Raw genomic sequence first — 15,397 nt, forward strand, 5'->3', positions numbered from 1 at the left:
CTGTAAACTAACTCCAGGCCCTACCTGTGCCCAAAAAGGGAAAGGCTCCATGCCTCCCTGCGTCACAGCCAAGCAAATGCAGGGCAAGGATCAGGAAGGCACATAGTCGCCCTCAATTTTCCATTTCCAAAAACATGTCTAAGGGTAAGCATTCGTGTGTGCTTTAGATAAATGATTACAAGGGGTTTGAGACACAAAGGGGAAAAAATAGTTTTGTTGCTTAGTGGAGTGTGACAGTCACATGGTGCACAGCAGGCACAAGCAGCAGCCCAGCTCCCGGGGCTCACAAAGCCAAGGGCACAGTGAGCTCTTCCAGGAAGAAATTTAGGCTAGAAGGGCTGAGGGGGAATGGGTAAGGACGCTAGTGGGAGTCAGCTCTAGCTCCATGTTTGATTTTCTCAAGGACATTCAGAGCAGCTCCTTTCAACAGCTTTTTAAGGAGGCAGTGTGAGGAACTGCAAGCCACCCCTCAAGCATGAGGCAGCAGGAGTGTGGTGGAGCTGGGGAAGCTGGGTCACACAGCCATTGGCATACAAGGGGCATGACAGGTATTTCAGCACCTTCCTCAGCAGAGGGGCCATCTCATCTTTTGCTAAAAAGGAGCTGCTCCCTCCAATATAAATTCTTATTAAAGCTGAGCAGTGAGAGGTTAGAAAGAGAAAATCAGATCTTCATCATTGCTGCATGTTCTCATATCCAGCCTTAAGCCCCCCCCGCTATGGGAAGTCACCTTGGATGAACATCCACAGCAGGGAGGACAGAGCCTGAACGTGCACCTTGATGTTTACTTAGCTTAGCAAGTACCCCAGATGTCCCAGAGTAAACTCGAATTGGTTTGCACAGAGGGGAAAAGAATCAAAACCAGCACCCCTCTCTGCAGGAAGCAGTGCCTAGGGGAGCTTCATCTACCCTGTGCAGTGACTCCAGAGGGCTCCCAGCCTGACGCCACAGGTGATGGCCCTGGTGAGATGCCACAGAATCAGGGTATTTTAGGAACTCTGCTGATTGACTGAAAGCCTCTGAAGCACCATGCACCAAATGCATCCCACTCCCTCCTCTACTCCCCCGGGAGAAGAGCCAGCTCCCCCCGCCCCGCCCCAGGGAGCTGAATCATGGCAGGACCAGGGATGGCCAGGCACATCACCACTTTTTCCTATATGCTGCTATTCTTGGCTGTGGGAGAGGTCACTGAGACAGCTGCCCTGGCCATGTTGCTCAAGCCTGGGCATCACTGAGCTGTTCCTAATGCTACAAAACCTCTGCTGAGCACACCCCAAACCAGCGACCTTGCCTGCACAGGCCAACACCGAGCACCAGTTCATCCAAAGACTGCCGCATCCCTCCTCATCCAAAACCAGACACAGCACAGGTGTTCTCTTCCCCCTGAGCACACACCACACAACAACCAGTTATTATATCATGCTTTTAATACAAACTTAAAAAAATCTGGAACAATAGAAACTGTACAGATTTGATCAACCTTTTTGTGGGTTTTTTTTTGTTTGTTTTTAACTAAATCTCTAGACACACCAATGTCCCGTTCCAAAATATTGCACAACATTCTGAATACAAAACTCTGATTGTATTCCTCCTTCGCTAAAGAAAAAAAAAAAAAAAGAAGAAAAAAGAAGAAAGACAGCAACCCCCTGGCTCCCCCTCTCAGTAGCCCCCTTCTCCAAAAGAAACCCAAGCAGAGCACACACAGAAACCCTCCACTTGGAGACATACAGACTTCTGTCCTCTTTCACTCCTCTCCCACAAGGCAACTGACAATTCACTCCTTGGAGAGGGGTGGGAGGAAAAGGAGGGAAGCTGAGTGGGGAGAAAGGACTCTTCACCACTTCTTTTTTTTTTTAAAGTTTTTTTCCTGAAAAAATATTTTTTTCTCTCCTCTTTTTAAGAAAAAATCTTGAAAAGAAAAAAATTACAGTTTTTTTACGTTAGAAATATACATATATTATATATACCTCTTACATTTTACAAATGTAGCAAATTATTCAATACAAACGGACATCAACAAAAAGAACACAAACCCATAAAAAATAAAAGTTAAAAAAAAAAAATCTTCTCTCTTCTCTCCCTAAGAAACCAGGTAAATTAGTGCAGGTTTTTAAAAAATAAAATTGAAGCTTAACGCCTACATCCAAGACTAGAAAAGACCTGAAAAGGCCGTTAGTTTCCATTGCTGCCTGACGCTGGAGGAACATTTCTGAAGCACGCTTTTTTCCTTTTAAGATACAAAGAGGTTGGTCCCTCCTCTTTTCCTCCTTCCACTCACACCACTATTTTTAAAGCAGGTATTATACGTGTGGCAGGGCAAAGCGGCATCAAAGCTTCACACACATAAGCAGGTGGCCGGGGGGGTCCCCACCTCTCTTCTCCCTCCTTGTGCTGGAGGACAGCACGCTGTCCCACGGCAGTGGTTCCCAGGAGGCTTTGCCAGATGTGGGGACAGTGGGGGGCAACTGGACCAGGTCCTGCCATCAGGGGCTGAGCACCCCTCAGAGTCCAGTGCAGCGAGCGGGGTGCACCCAGCAGTACCGTGCCAGGGAGAAGGACTGGGTGGCAGTGGTAACATCTGTAAGTGAAGGGTTCAAAAAAGAAAAAGGAAACCCAACAGCTGGGCCATTCCTCAGCAACTTGTCCTAGTCTGGAAACCTGCAGGGTTGAGGCTGCGGGCACTGGCTCTGGGGAAGCTGGTTGGTCTTCGCTCTCCTTGCCCACCTGCTGTGTTGGCCACAGCTCAATGGCAAGCAGCTTGTTTGGGAATCCATGCTGGGCACAAGGTCAGGACGGTGCGCCCCATCACCCATTGAAGGGAAGGGTGTGCTGGAAACTCTCCTTGAAGAGCTCCGGGCAGTGGCAGCCTCCCTGGGACAGCCCGTTACATTCTGCAAAGGCTCATTGTCAACACAACTACAAAAAGGCTGGAGTGCCTCCATCTCAGCTCAAGGGAAGGGAGCAGGAAAAGCATGAGGTCAAGCTCATCCCACCTGAAACAGGGATTTCATGAAAGAGCACATTGGTTCCACAAGTGCAAGAGGAGTGGGTTTCAGAATGTGCTCCAAAACTTCATTAAAAGAAAACCAAACCCCAAGTCTGGGAGGCAGCAAAAAGCTTATTTTTCTTTTAAACTGAGAACTTCAAAGACTGGAGTTTCATCATCTCCATCTCTCTCCTCTGCACACTTCCACGCTCACACAACAGGCTCCAAGGAGACCTCCCTTCCCATCTAGAGCCTCTACCCTTCCTGGGCATGAAGCAGCCCTCCTTTGGCTTCCTGTGAAGGTGGCTTTTGGAGTCCTTGACACAGAAGCGACCAATCTGAAAAGCCACTACTGCCTGACTGCAGCACATCATCCTGGGGAAAGCTGCAGGGGCATTCCCAGATCCCAGCCCTGCTGTGAGGAGGCACCGTACATTCACATGCTGGGATGGCTGCTCTTCGGAGCGCCTGTCCCAGCTCTGCTCTAAGCCTGTGGCTGTCCATGCTATGTGATCTAGCTGGAATGAGAAATTAATGCTAAGTGCTTCCTTTTCTCACCAGATCAGCCAACTCCTCATGCTCCTCTAGAAGGGCAGGTGAAGGGATTTAGTCTGGTGCCTGTCTGGCTGAAAGTACAAACCCTTTATGCTACCACTCAAGACAGCAGCTTCAACAACATCACCCTTTCTCTTCCTCAGAAGTTGTGCTGCCTCACTAACCAAAAACGAAGGAATTCCCTCTCAGAGCCAAGAAGATGAATTCACAGCAGAGAATGAGAACTCTGACCTCAGAGGCCACTCCAGGTGGATGCTGGCCCCTGTTGCTGGGGAGAATATCTGGGAAGTGGGGGCAGGATCCAAGTGGGATCTAGCTGGTTCAGTGCCACCTCCCCCAAGCCACAGGGACAGGTGGGTGGTGTTTCCACACCACAGGGTTGTCACCCAGACTGACCAGGCAGCCCTGAGAGAGCACAGAAAAGCCCCCTTGCTCAGGGTGCAGAAGGGGACAATAAGCAGAGCCACTCAGCTCAAAGCACTGTACCCTTGTAGCTGCAGCTGGAAGCGCAGATGACGAAGGGAGCAGGGAGAAGCCATTTCACAGTAATATTCTGCTCTGCCTGCGATGTGCTGGGAGACGGTCAAGGAGAAGAGTTAGTGCTTTTCAGCACACAGACAGAACAGCTGATGCCAGCTCGGGCTGGAGCCACAACAGCACAACGGTCTGCGCCCGTGGGCACAGCGAGTAGATGCTCTCCGTCTACATGCAGAGCCGTAACAGAAGAAGCAAGCTCACCCACCCATTCTGGCTGGCACGCAACAAGAGTGCGCATCTCCACCAACACTGACTCATCCTCTCCCCGTCCCTCCTTCCAGCACCATGGTATGAAGATGACATCCCCACACCCAGGTGGAAGGACCCTGTGTCCAGCGCGGGGCAGGGGGTGGTGCAGGGAATCAGAAGCACTGTGGCCTACAGTTGCACCAGATCCTGGGCTGGGGTAGGGGAAGGGGGAACACAAACCAAAAAAATCCCAAGACTCATTTTAAGGAGTAAAAAAGTGAGTAGGAAAAAAGCACAGGGACTGAGTTAAAAAACAATTCAGTGCTTCAGGAGCGTTGCCAGCACAGCGCAACAACACTGAGCTCTCTCTTTTCCCAAGAACCTATATTTATAAGATTTTAATATTTTCTGTATATTTCTATTTTTCTTTTCTCTCCCTCTTTTTTGTTTGCTTTGTTCTTGTTTCCCCCCTCCCTCCCTGCCCCAAAATACTCTCCTTCCTTTGTGTTCAGTTGGCCAGGACGACAGGCTGGAACGACTGGCTGGGATACTGCATGGCATTCAGGTTGTAGCTGAGTCCTTCCACAAAGGGAGACTTCTCCAAAAAGAGGCTATTGGTGCTGCCACCGAAGACCTGAGCCATATCAAAGGTACCACCTGTGCTGGTGTTGAACTGCGATGCTGGCGGGATGCTGCTGGCCTGGCTCTCACTGGCAACACCATCGAAGAAGAGGCTGCTGGCTCCCGGTGACCCGCCGCTGTAAACGAACTCCTTGGCATTGGGGGAAAGCTGTGACTGCGAGGCTTGGCTCCCAGCGCTCCCGATGAAGTTCAGAGAGTGCATAGACAGGGAGAGGCCCTTGTGCTTCAGCAGGTTGGTGGTGGGAGACCTGACCATTCTTGGCTGCTGCACAGCCCCTGCTCCGCCGCCCCCTCCTCCGGCTCCTCCACCTTTCTTCATCTTGGTAGAGCCAAACTTGGTGGCAGCAAAGGTGGCAGTGGTGAAAGTGATGGGCTGTGCAGAGCGAGGGATAAAGGTAGGGCTGGGTGACTGGCCGAAGGAGGGGGATGGAGAGTTTGACAGCGAGTTGTCCTGGCTGCCGATGGGAACAAATACCTGGGCATCGGGGTTGAAGCTGCTCTTGATTTCTTTGTCCAGCTCTGCGGTACTGCAGCCCTCACTGTCATCCAGGTAGAGGACCTTAACAGTGCCCTTCTCGCCAATCTGGTAGGAAACCTCAAAAGGATCAATCCAGACACTCAGCTCTTCTGGCACGTTGGCACGCACATCCTCCACAGCCAGCCCGCTCCGCTTGGCCGCCAGCTCCACCACCGGATCCACCGTCTCCCCTATATGAACACAGCGATAGCCAGATCCCTTCAGAGGCTTCTCTGGGTACCAGTGGCCCTCATATTTCTTCTTCAGCAGGCGTTCTAGCTCCTCACCAAACAGGTCTGCCCGCCTCCGAGGAAGCTTGTTGTACAGGTATGAGATGATGAAGTTAAGAGCAACTTTGATCTCTAGATGCATACTCTCTTCGCAGCAAGCAAGTCAGGGCAGTGTATTAAAAGTGACAAAGTGACAGGAACATAGACAAGATTTGGCTCCAAATAGACCTAAGGAAAGAGAGAAAAGACTGGATGAAGACTAGAGAACACAACAGCTCTCCACCTGTTGAGATAAACAACTGTGAACAAACTGTGAACCTTTTCCATAAACAAAAGCAGAATGAGCACTTTGCACAAATACTAATATGAAGTAAAGCTCTCTAGGAGAGTCACCACAAATCTGCTGGTCCTCAAAACAGAGGGATGCTTGTAGGGAGGAGTCTCCCTGCTCCTCTTTCAGAAGAAATAAGGGCATAGCTACTACACGCACACAGGTACGTACATTGCACTCATCTCACTGCCAAGCACTGCTGCTGAAACCCAGCAGGCAACTGTCTGCTCTGGCAGAGCTATTTCAGCACATCTAATGCACCTCTCTGTGCCCTGGCACTCAGCTGCTTCCAGCACGGCTCACCTGCACCAGCCTCTCCAGAACACAAGCACAGCACCTGAACAGCCTCGTGACTCACTCAGCAGCCTGTGCAGAGACTTGCTTGTGCTCAGGACAGCAGGGCCAGTCTCTCCTCCGGGAGGCCGGGTGGTTGTGCCAGGTGCCACGTCCTGCTGGCACAAGCACAGAAGGGACGAGAAGGAGCGAGGGAGGGTGCTGAGGCACCAGCTGCCGGCCTGTGTTTACTATCTCTTTGACCAGCAGGCAGGTATCTTATAAAGTGTACCCAGATAAGACTCTGCCTAGCTACAAACCTAAAATCTCAGTTTAATTCAGCTGGGGGGGAGAGCGGGACGGGGAATGTGCGTGGGGTCACAAAATACACACGTGCCAACAGCCTGTCTAATACAGTTCACATCGCTTATCCCTGCACAGCGGGAAGATGAGCAGCTCTGCCAGGATCAGGTACCTACTTAATAAAAACTGAAATTGCTTGCCAAAGATTGAAGTAATCCTCCCTCTCTCCCTCCCTCGTGAGGAAGTCTCTGAAAAGGAGAGAACCCAGAAGAGCACAACGCAAAACCACAACACTCAACTCTCCCACTATACACAGATTTGCAAACAATGTTCGTCTGAGTATAAAAAAAACCAACAAGGTAGGTCAGCATTACGCTCTGTCACTCATCCAAAGAAGATGAATCCCACAGATATTTTAAGAGGAAGCACACTTCCAGTAGCCTCCACACCTCTCTAGAGGGAAGAATATCCAGTTTTTAATTGGCAGCTTAGTCAGAGGCCACTCTGTCTTCAGCTACCCTCACCTTGCTCAAACAGACGCACTGTGTTCAACTGTCTTCCTAAAATGGGCTTCAGGGATGCTCTCATGCAGCACTAAAGCCAATGTTTACAACGTGTGCTAATTATTTGGGGGTGGGGATGGAGTACAAACTTACGTTGTCAGCATTCCCCTGAAAAACTGGGAATCACAGCAGCACGGCCAGGTATCCACCCTGGCCTAGGTCAGAAGAAAGGAAAAAAAAGCCTGACCAGACTTGTTTGCTTGTCTAGTTTAGCAGACAGAAGGGTTAAATAAATTTTAAAGAAACCCTCAAGTATTTTGAGGCTTTATTGCAAAACAAAGGGTGTGAATTCTATACTTTACTGTCTGAGTTCACAGAGGCTCGGCTTTAGGATGATGGTAACCAGAAACAGATCCCACACTTCAAGTCCACCAATAAGAAGAACAGTTCTGGAAGGAATCCCCTCTGGGTTTGACTCAGCAACAAGAAAAAACACAAATGAGGGAGTGGGAAACAAGTCTCACCTTTAAAACCTGCTTTAAGGAATTACTGTAATGTAACAAATTGTGGTAGGTCACTAAGACCTGATTGAGTAAAAAGAGATGAACACCAAAGAAACAAGCAAACAGAGTTTTTTGGAAAACAGCGAGCAGAAGCCATTTTCAGAAGGCAAGAGCCTCAGCACAGAGGTGGAGCCTTTTCTACAAAAAACAGTAAAGCAACCCTCTGAAAGAGCACACCTAAACCCTAACGAGAGCTTATGCAGCCCATACTATCTCAAGGGGGAATTACATGGAGCCCTCTCACGTCTTTAGCTTTGAGACATTCAAAAGAAAGTACAGCTTGAGATCGCAGAAAATTAAGCAGGGAGAGAACAGCCAGTTTGTAAATCTTTTAATCTCATGATAAATTCTAATCCAGATCCAAGATCTACTAAGAAATCAGAAATTACAGATTAGGAAAGCAGCAATAGCCAAAATTTGTTACCACCCTATTTGCAACACAAATGTTTCAATATACACTGGTGAGCCCAGATCTTCATCAAGTTTCTGCAGAAAGCAGCGAGGAGGTACAATTATAAATCGTTACCTCCTTTTTCCTTTTCTTTATGAAGTACTCCCCCTTCTTAAAAGGGGAATACTCTGTACCTTGATTATTATGAAAAGAATAACTTAATTAGCCTAATAACACCAAAAGCTGCCAAGGTAGTGGCATACGACTGATACCTGCTGAAGGCACAAAAAGTCAGTGGCTCTTCAGGTTGTTGACAGGGTAAGATGTGCTCCAGCAGGATTCCCTCAATCTCTTTCTACTGTGATAAAATAATAATAAAATAAAATTAAAACAACAACAACAAAAACCAGCTGAAGCAGCATGGCTCAGAGATAAAAAGCTACTAAACAACTGTCAGAGGTATTCTGAGCAGTCTTCCATAAAGGCCAGCATTTCCAAACTAAAGGCTCACTGTACACGGGTAGAACATCGAGGTGCCGGCAGGGAACAAAGAGCTGCTCCTCTGCTCTGCGGAGGGAACGCAGGACCCCCTTCAGACCCCTCGGTTTATCTGTGTGCTGAAGGAGAGCAGCCAAACCACCACTTGCATCAGGGGAGAGCGAGCATGGGAACGACGCCCTCTCCTTGTGGCTATGCCAGCACGGCGGGTGACCTTGCGGGTATCCCTCCGAGCTCCCGAGGGAGCTCCGGTCCCGGGAACGGGCTGGCCGCCACCTCAGGACTTGAGCAGACTGCCCCGGGGGCCCTGCGGCCCCACGGCCGGACACGCCCGTCTGGAATGAGGGCCCCCTTCCGAGCACGCCCCCCCCCACCCCGCCAGATGAGTCGCGCCGCGGGGACCAGCCCGGCCGCCCCCTCCGTCCCCGGTATCGCGGCCATCCCCGGTGCCCCGGCCGGCCCCGGCTCGCCGGGAGCTGTAGTTCCTCGCCGCCCCTCCCCGCCCCGCGACCTACTTCTCCCGGACTGCGGCTCCCGGCGCGCCCCGCGCCCGGCCCGGCGCGTCCCTCGGCGGGGCAGGGCACAAAATTTTCCAGGGCACATGCGCACTGGGTCCCGCCCGCCCTTCCCGGCGCTGCCCACGGCCGGGAACACGCCCCGCGGCCCGGGACCGCCGGGCAACCGCCCCCTTCTCCCCTTCCCTTCCCCTCCCTCCCTCTCGGCAGGGACGGGCGGGCGCGTCCCCACCCCGCAGCTGCGACCCCCCTTCACGGCTGTGGAACGGAGCCTGGGAGGCCACAAGCCCCATGTCCTTCGTTCCCCTCCCTCTCCCCTCCCCGCTGCCTGTCCCCGTCCCCCCGGTGGGGCACGCGGGGTCGCAAACACGGTCCCCAACAGAGCGTTCGGATGGAAGGGGACATGTCCCCAAGGGCAAGCTCCTGGCCGCGCACACCCGGCGGGGCACCGTGGATCGGGGTGTCCAGGGGGATGGGGATGTGGGGGGGGGGCGGCCCAGCCCAGCCCCGGCAGCGTCTTTGTTGTCTCCGGGCTTCTTTCCTCCGGAGCTCGCGGGAGCTGCATCCGCCGTGCGGGAAGGAGGACACCCCGGCGACATCCCCCGGCAGCCCAGGGTGCTGCCGCTGCCCCGGGCCCAGCCTGCTCTTTTCGGGGCCACTGGGGCTGAGCCGCATCCCCCCCACCTCAAACTGGGGTGAAGGGAACAAAATGGTCAACTGGGGCACTTCCAAGCGTCCCCTACCCAATGACTTTCATCCTCACCCCCCTCCCTTGAAGCCCCATTAATACCCCCGGGGGCCGCAGCGGTGACTCCATGGACGGGCAAATCGCCTGCCCCGGGCGGGGAGAGGGGGCGATGAGCCCCCTCAGGCCGAGCCCTCAGAGGGGACGCTGGGAGCCCCGGTCCGAGAAGGGGTGTGGGAGAGGGACGCACCCCTGGCCCCACTTACTTCGTCCTCGGCTCCAGGGCCGGCGACTGCTGGCGGCTGTCGCGGGGGCTGTGGGCGCTGCCGTCGGGTCTCTGCTCTGCCCCGTCCCGTCCGTCCCCTCCCTGCCTTGTCCCCGGCGGCGCGGGGCGGGCCCGGTGCTGCGGTAGTGCTGGCGGTGCGCTGTCCCCGCCGCCGCCCGCGCCCTGGCCCCGAGTGAGCCAACTCACGGCAAACTTTCACCCTTAGCAACCCCTCGGCGCACGGATCCGCTCCCGCCCCGTGTGATGCGGCCGCGGGGGGCGGGCCGGGACTACTTCCCCCTCCCGCCGCCTCCCGCAGCGTCCCAGGACGGGCGGGGGCGCCGGGCTCGCCTGTGCTGCCCCTGGCACCGGGGGTGTCCCGGCTCCGAGCGCGGGAGAAGGAAGGGAGAGGGCGGAAGGCAGCTTAGCGGGGATTGACCTGAGGATTTCCCCAAGCGGCTTAGCCCGAGGCGGAGGGGGGGGGGGGGGGGGTCGGCTGGGCCATCGAACGGAGCGGGGAGGGACGGGACCGTCCGGCGTCTTCTCCGCCTCCGTGCACTACGGGCGCTGTCAGGCCCCGGCTCAGTAGCAGGGCCGGCCCCGGGGCTCCCCAGGGGACAATTCCCTGCGCGGGGACAATTCCCAGCACAACCCCCAGCCCTAAGTGCAAAACCCCCCGTGGCGGAGCCCCAGCCCCGCTATAGCGGGAGAGCTCGGGAAGAGGTGCCCACGGGCAACCTCAGCTCTCTCCGTCGCTGCAAATCCCTCGGGACCCCCGGACCCCGACACCGACGGGGAGCCCGGGGGGCTGCGGGCCCATCTCCGCCGGGGACAACGGGACAAGGCCAAGCCCGGCGCGCCGGTGGTGTTACCCCGGGAAGGGCAGGGGCAGCACGGCCACCTCCCTGGCCCCGCCCCCCGGCCCGGCGCTCCCCGCCCCCCGGCACACGGACTACTTTGTCGCCGCACGCCCGTGTGCCTCCGCCCCCAGCGGAGGAGGACCGGCCCGGCCGCGGCGGAGACGGGAGACCCGCAAGATGCGCGAGCGCCGGTCGTGCTAAAAATAACTGCGGCGTGTTAGCAACAGCCTCCCCATTGGCTGGCTGGGCCCGGCGGCGCCTCCGGATTGGAGCGCTGCCTCAGCCAGTGAGCCTGGGGGGTGTGCGCGGGAGGCGGTGCCGGCGCGGCGCGGGGGCCGCCGGGAGATGTAGTGGCCGGGGCGGCCGCGGCCTGTGCTGTGCCGGCTGTCTCCGTCCCGCACTGCGGGGCGTTCTCAGGCTCAGGGTTACGTGGTGCCCTAGGGGAGAACGGCCGTGGCGACGGACAGCCCTGGGGCCAGGGGCCAATGGTGGGCACCTGCACCCCCAGAGGCTGAGCTGCATCCGCCCGCTGGCAGGCTGAAGGCACTCGCTCCCACACACAGCTCCGTACGCTGTATTTTAAACCAGACCCATTACTAGTTCCAGGAAAATGAAGAAAATGCCTAAGGGCACCCCTAGAACGTGTATTTTACAGTCCAAGGTCATACCACCTTGCACGCACACCACTTGAAAAGGGCTCTGGCTGTCCACACGCAAGGCAGCATTTGGTCAGAGTAAAACTCCAAACTAGTGGAAGGGACACCAAGAACAGCGTTTCCAAGCTCTCCCAGCCATGTGTCCGGCATCTTCCTCAGTGCTGACACAAGCAGAGAGGGAGGGAGAACCGGTCTTGGTGACCCAAGCATTACTATGGTCCCTGTTGCAACAGGGGTTGCTGGCCTGGCAACCATCTCCCAAGTGCAAAAATGCAAAGTATTTCTCTTGTCCCCTTTCCACAATGGGCCTCAGCATCCTTCTGGGTTTGGTTTGTCCTCATTCACTCAGGAACCCTTTACCTTTGCCACAGAAGAGTACTTCTTTTGAGGCCAGCCAATGCCATGCATTAAGAAATCTGTTGAAGCTCCTTCCCAGCTACAGCATTACAGCAGTCAGCTTTGCTCATTTTCCCACTCATTAAAGGAAAAAAACCAACAACTTCTACGTGGTTTGGTTTTGTTTTGTTTTTTTCTGCAGGGGAAGGGAGAAGAGAAGGGGAAGATTTATGAGAGCTATTATGAACAGTCTTATTTTTCATCACTCTTGCTTTAGAAGGAACTTAGTTACAAAAGAACACATTTTTTTTTTCTATTATTCCTTTGCTTTGCTGAAAACAAAATCATGCTGTCAGCCAGAGACCAGGAAATCAAAATGACTGAGCTATTTTTAGCATCATTAAGCAAAAAAAAAGAGGCAATTACATTTCTAAAATTCTATTACTGTTTTAATAATGTGTTACTAAGAGGGTGTCACACATTAGAACTCTTTAAAATACCTGTGCCTTGACCATGCTCCTTTAATTATGGTGTCGCCCTGGTACACATGCAGGCAGAGGAATTCTGTCATGGTATCTGCTCCTGCATTCCCAGCCATTTGGCTATTACGTCAAAGCAAAGCTAGAGCGTCACATGCGCACGGGGAGGGGAAGAATTGCCAAGCTGCCAGATAGAGCCCGTTTGGCTGGGTTATTTAATGTCAAGGAAGGGCAGTCAGGTTATAATTGGGCGTAATTAACACTGCCGTACCCTGAATCCTCTGTACATTCAATTCACATGACAGCCTCAAGGAAATGAAAAATTCTTTCCTGCTGTTGGAAAAGACGAACATCTCCAGCTGATGCCCATAATGAGAAAAAAACAGCTCCTGTGCAGACAAGGTTTCACAAGCGAGATTTTGTCCACACAGCTCCTGCAGGGAAAGCTCACAGGCAGACTTCAGGCCTTCACCTACCTTTTTTTTAGTTTGGTTTGGTTTTTTTAAAGAAAAGTAATGCTTGGGGCTCAAGGGCTTTGTCAAGGCAAGGTCTAGGCGATTCAAAGGACTGGAAGTGTGTTACGGAGCTATTTGCTGAGCTCAGCGGTAGCTGTGGCTGGCAGTTGGTCTGAAGGGGTGCGTAACAGGGAACACCTACATTTCAGAACGCACTTGTTAGTACTGGCAACAGAGGCCAATTACCTAACAGGCCAAGAGGTCCCATGTTCTCTCCTTCAATGTAAATATTTGAAATGAAGGGATTTTTTTTTTACTTATTACATAACATTCTTTTGATTGAAAAAAAAAAATAACCCTACCTAGAAAAGTAACAGCAAGAAGATACATTTAGCTTCATTAGGATTTGCAGGCAGCAGCACTGCAGGAGTTCAGCTGCCACATTGACAAAGTGGTCCCTCTTCCTCCCACCCTTCCCTGCAGTTGCCATGAAGTGCTTTGCAGCTGGCAGCCAGGGAGCCCCTGAATCTGGCAGCTTAAGACTCCATGGTCTGATGAAGTCCTTCCAGAGCTTGGCCCGCACACAGCAGGATGTGTCTTGTCTCATATCCACCCTGAGGGGAAGCTCGCCCTTTTAGCATGTACTCTGGTCTCCAGTACTGCAAGGCAATCTCTTTCTCCTGGACAAGTACTTTAAAATCTATTTAGGTAAAAAAATATTGCACTTTTCTAGGTGCCCTGCCTGGGTATCATTTACTGGTGAACATAAACCATTACCAAGCAAGCAAGGCTGTTTTTCAGGGCTACTGAAATGTATCCATTACCATTGTCTGAATTAGCAGCTACAGGGCAAGGTCCCATCCATGCTCTGAAAGTACCAGAAAAGCAACGGTGCTGAACTGATCTGAGCACCAGCAGCACTTGGCATTCTCCCCAGAGCTGTCTGAGCAAACAAGGCAGAGGGGAAAAAGCCTGTCCCTCCCTCTCTCCACCTGCCCAGTGACTCAGAACAACTAGAAATGGCAGCTTAACTCTCAGAACGCAGACCGATATATCCAGCAGTCAGCGTGAGGGCATCAGGAGTGCCAAGAAAGTAAGTATGCTTAGCAGTTTTTGGGGATGGGGGAAGGGATGGGGAAACTTGTATCTCTATAGCAACCCCTGCCTGGCTGATCCTGCTAAATGATTAGGAACAAGGACTGCTCTAAAATTAGCTCTTCTAGGGGTCCCCGCACCAGGGGATGATACATCTGAGACAAAAAAATAATTCCTAACTTCATTTCTCTCTACCTTCACCAAAAAACTTTTGTCATCTGAAACTTCCAGGGAAGAAAAAAACCCACATTCCTAGTGTGATAACTTGGGTGGCCTGACTGAGGGCAAGTGATAAATTCTGGTTGAAGTGATAAAGTTCCACGTACAAAAAATCTGCATGTCATGCCCTGCTTCTAAAGAAATACAGAATTTAACATGGCTGATAATGGCTCTGACATGGACTTCCCAGTCTGGAGCAAGAGGCAGTTGCTTATTCAGGTAGAACTACTTTGAGAGAGTGGGTTTGCTGTAACCAAAGAGCCAGATTTCTCTGAATCTCTTGGTAAATGGCATCCACATTAGTAAAAAATTAACAAGAAGCTGTGTAGGGGAACCATGGTGCAGGGAAGAAGACATACAGATACTCTCAGGACTGCAAAAAGCTTGGAAGAGAAACCTGACAGAATTAATAGCTGGGGGCAGGAGAGGGAGGAGTGGCTGAGAGAGCTGCAGGGCCAGTCATAGCTAAAGCCGGCTGCAGCAGGGAAAAATGACTTTTAAGGGAAGGATGATCACAACTTATCTGCTTGTTTTCACTCTTACACGAAACACCTAAATAGTTAGAGCAGGAGAAGAGGTATTTAAGCCAGAGAGGAGTTAAAGGAATTGCTACTAGCCTCAGGGAAACAACTGAAATCCTGGAAGAGGCACAGAACAAGCTCTGTACCCCAAGACCATGCAAAGACAACCCTGTTACTGTAGCACACACTCTGCTCAGACTAGGAGGACTTTAAAGACTACAGGGCACACGGAGCTATGACCCTAATTTAACCATCTGAGGAGTGTACGCACCCATAGGGAGCTCAGTTCCGCTTCTGCACAAAGGCACCCATTTCCAGATCTCTGCTGAGCCAACAGACTGCTTTTAGTCTGTATTGGTATTTGACAAACAAGCAGCCTCTGGTTTCCAGCACGCACACGGCCAATAGCCCAGAACACAATAGTTGGTTTCCCATTACAGCAGGGAAGGCTTTAACTTATTCACAAGAACAGGAGAGCGAGTCAAATAGCTTAGTAGGTTTTAGAAAGGATTGGATGCTTGCATGGTGAAACAACATCCACAGCCGTATTAGCTAGGATAAGGGTTACAAGCTCAGCGATCCTCACGCTACGGGACAAAATGATCAGTGCCCTGGATCACAGGCAGACAAAAGCGATAGCCGTTCCCTGAAGCTCCTTGCAGCAAGGTCACGTGGCCATAAGCAGACACTGTCAGAAACCAGATAACCCATTGTGCAGGGCTAGCTGGGCTAATCCTGCATGTCCCCAGAAAGCTCCAGAGAGGCTAGGCACAGAATGAACCAGAGATAAATC

At 52.5% G+C, this 15,397-nt stretch overlaps 1 protein-coding gene across 3 annotated transcripts; it reads right to left on the reverse strand.

Annotated features, from left to right (window-relative positions):
* Positions 1-1,409: 1,409 nt before the first annotated feature.
* On the reverse strand, positions 1,410-10,429 carry TOB2 (transducer of ERBB2, 2). Of its 3 annotated transcripts, none has more exons than XM_064656711.1 (2): positions 9,985-10,429; positions 1,410-5,884 (listed from the first exon to the last, which is right to left on the reverse strand). In XM_064656711.1, the coding sequence occupies exon 2, from the start codon at positions 5,796-5,798 to the stop codon at positions 4,776-4,778; it is 1,023 nt and encodes a 340-aa protein (XP_064512781.1). In that variant the 5' UTR covers positions 5,799-5,884; positions 9,985-10,429; the 3' UTR covers positions 1,410-4,775. The 3 variants fall into 3 exon arrangements, with proteins under 3 accessions (XP_064512781.1, XP_064512783.1, XP_064512782.1); XM_064656713.1 differs by lacking the exon at positions 9,985-10,429 and adding an exon at positions 9,034-9,052; XM_064656712.1 differs by lacking the exon at positions 9,985-10,429 and adding an exon at positions 8,293-8,848.
* Between the last annotated feature and the right edge of the window lie 4,968 nt (positions 10,430-15,397).

This window comes from Pseudopipra pipra, chromosome 5, assembly GCF_036250125.1.
Source record: "Pseudopipra pipra isolate bDixPip1 chromosome 5, bDixPip1.hap1, whole genome shotgun sequence".
Taxonomy (NCBI): domain Eukaryota; kingdom Metazoa; phylum Chordata; class Aves; order Passeriformes; family Pipridae; genus Pseudopipra; species Pseudopipra pipra.

What these genes read in the sequence shown, in the direction of transcription:
- TOB2 (XM_064656711.1), bottom strand. Translation starts at nt 5,798, where the DNA reads ATGCATCTAGAGATCAAAGTTGCTCTTAACTTCATCATCTCATACCTG.